The sequence below is a fragment of the Hipposideros armiger genome, unplaced genomic scaffold (genome assembly GCF_001890085.2).
Source record: "Hipposideros armiger isolate ML-2016 unplaced genomic scaffold, ASM189008v1 scaffold_5, whole genome shotgun sequence".
NCBI classification, from domain to species: Eukaryota; Metazoa; Chordata; class Mammalia; order Chiroptera; family Hipposideridae; genus Hipposideros; species Hipposideros armiger.
This window is the reverse complement of record NW_017731355.1, coordinates 2,036,997-2,039,694: the sequence shown is the minus strand read 5'-3', so window position 1 is coordinate 2,039,694 and position 2,698 is coordinate 2,036,997. Positions and strand designations below refer to the sequence as shown.

The following is a 2,698-nucleotide window of genomic DNA, read 5'->3' as shown; positions in this document are numbered from 1 at the left end:
ATTATTAAATTATACAAATTCAAATCAATTCCGTAGGTAGAATCAAATATCATGACCAACATTTAACCTAACCTTGTCATGTAAAAAATCTAGTAACATGAATACGTAATTTAAAATACAAAATTATGAAATTATTGCATAACTCTTAATTCCTCACTATATAATAACTATTACAATAATTATGAATGTAAAATGAAAACCAGCTGACAAAACTATACATCTTTATAATAGGAAGTCAAAGAAGACAGAATGGTGATAATTAATAACCAGGGGAGGAAAACAGCCAATGTAGTTAATCTAATACAATGTATTTAATCTAATCTACAGATCCATTGAATGAAACATGATTCAAATATCTCAGTGACTAAGTCACAAATATCATTAACACAAGTCGGCTACTTACTTTAATCACATATATTGATAATACAACTTTTCAAATAAAAATATATGTAATTATTCATCCTCCTCTGACAGCCACGCAACCAGACCCAAACACTTTCTTTTTAATGTAATGTGATTTCTCTCTCAAAAAGAAAAAAGTTAGGTATAAAAGGTATATATTATATCGTTTGCTCTCAGAAAAAAATCAAAGTGGTACTTTCCTAAGTCTATGGGTCTCTAGTATCATTTGTTCTTGGTTACACCAAATGATAACTAAAATTGCTTCCTTCTGTTTCTTCTTCTATGTGTTTCCAAAGAGGACTAACTTATTGAATAATAAAGATACTGTACCTATAACTCTTGATTCTGAAGAATGCATAGTTATTGGTCTGATTAATTTCTGAAATTCATATGGCAGAAATAATTGACTGTTCTGAGAGGTTTTATTCAATATATGTGCATGTTGCTCATCTTTTTCAAAAATGCTAAAGAGAAGAATAAATTACATTAAATATTAGCTAAATAAAAAATTAACATATATTAAAATAGACTAGATATTTAGATACTATCTAGTTAAAACTCCTTATTTCTCAATAATAAAACTGAGTTCCAGAGAATTTAACAGATCTGCCCAATATTATTAAATTACTTACAAGTGTCACAGCCAAAACTTCTCCTGATTAAGTTTCAGTGCTCCTCTTAGGTTACCACACTCTCATTTTTAAAATGTAATCATTTTAAAAGACTTTCTAAATATGTCAAAAATATTTTAAACCAAAGCTTTATTCACAAATAGCATGCTTTAGATTTCAGAGTACTTCAAACTTTAAAAAGATTTATTTGGAAACAAGTCAACTAGCATGAATATAGAAACAATTAAAACAATATTACAATCATAAATGGGTCTTTTAAGTTTTTTACTGGAAGAATAATTTCATTGGATATTCCCTAAATTAAAAAAAAATTTAATTTTGATAATTTAAATATTGATAACTCAAAATATGTATTGAGTAAAAATGACTAAATAGTTATATAAGTTCCTCTGAATACAGAAAATTTTATATTAAAAATTTGTCAATGAAGAAAAATTCTGTACATTTACCTATGGATGTGAGACATGGGAGTGGAAGAATCAAGAAAATAATGGATCCAAGAAAGTGGGATCAGGGAAATTAACTTGGGAGAGGAATGTGTTTAAAAGTCAGGATAAGAGCAATGGAGCTTGAGGAGAGGAATTTAAGAAAAATGAAAAAGGGCATGGGCAGAAGAGAAAAAGCAGAAAGTTTATTAGAAACAGCAACAGTAATACATCTATTTTTCCATCACACAATAACAGACAAAACCAATCTTTTTTTAAAAAATGCCCCCACCATTGATGTCTATTTTATCACCATTAGGATGAATGACAAGGAAACATGATGCCACAGATTCTGTAGCATTTTGGCCCATCTTCACTCTCTGTGGCAAAGGAAGAACTAGTCAAGCTGGTGACACAGTGATAAAATGGTAACTACATTGCTCTTCCCACCCTTGTTCCTCTTGTTTTAACTCCTATTGGTGACTCATCATGGAAAACTGGATGAAATGTACAACTGACAGTTTACAGAACAAATATGTTGTGCTTCCCTATTTCTCTCTACAAATTATCCTTGGCCTTACTAAATAACAAACATATTTGAATATTAGTCCATAATACTTAAAGGTATAAATTAATATTTTTCATAAGAAATGAACAGAAAATAGCCTGCACAAAAAAATAGCTACAGTGTAAATATTAGTGGCTTGGGATAGAATGTAGAATAAAATTTTTAGATGCAGTATATCTGTTCACATAAAATCCCACTTTAAAGTTTACCTATACCTTTCTTTCAATTCCTTTCTCTTTTCTTTATTTTTTTCTTCCAGGGTTTCTGAAAACGTTTTAGTTTCATGAAGCCTTGTAATCCGCTAAAAAGAAAAATGATAAAGCAAAGCAAATTAATTACCTGCAAAGCATTAAGGAACATATGCTTTATCTTAACTATTATTATTTTTTTCTATATAATCGCAAGATTTATATTTTTGGTAGTATTAGCTATCGTTTAGTGAAAGTTGCTAGAACAGTCAAATTAACAATAAATTGCATTCCTTTAACTTTTCCTTACAATTCCATTAGAAAACCTAGATTTCAAAGAGCTTCCACCTTTTTTTATTTTATTTTTTTAAGATTTTTATTGGGGAATTGGGGGAGGGGAACAGAACTGGGGAATCGGGGAAGGGGAACAGACAAGTTGCTGTCCCCTTGTTCTTCAGTCTAGTTGTGGAGGATGTCGCTTCA

General features: G+C 29.7%; 1 protein-coding gene across 1 annotated transcript in view; it reads right to left on the bottom strand.

The window, feature by feature from the left end:
- CUNH14orf39 (chromosome unknown C14orf39 homolog) overlaps positions 1-2,698 on the bottom strand; it is a 59,235-nt gene that overhangs the window by 38,796 nt on the left and 17,741 nt on the right. Inside the window, exons 9-10 of the mRNA XM_019646024.1 lie at positions 2,243-2,328; positions 728-866 (exon numbers count right to left, since the gene is read on the bottom strand). Coding sequence (XP_019501569.1) covers positions 728-866; positions 2,243-2,328 — 225 coding nt within the window. The remainder of the gene's footprint in view (positions 1-727; positions 867-2,242; positions 2,329-2,698) is intronic.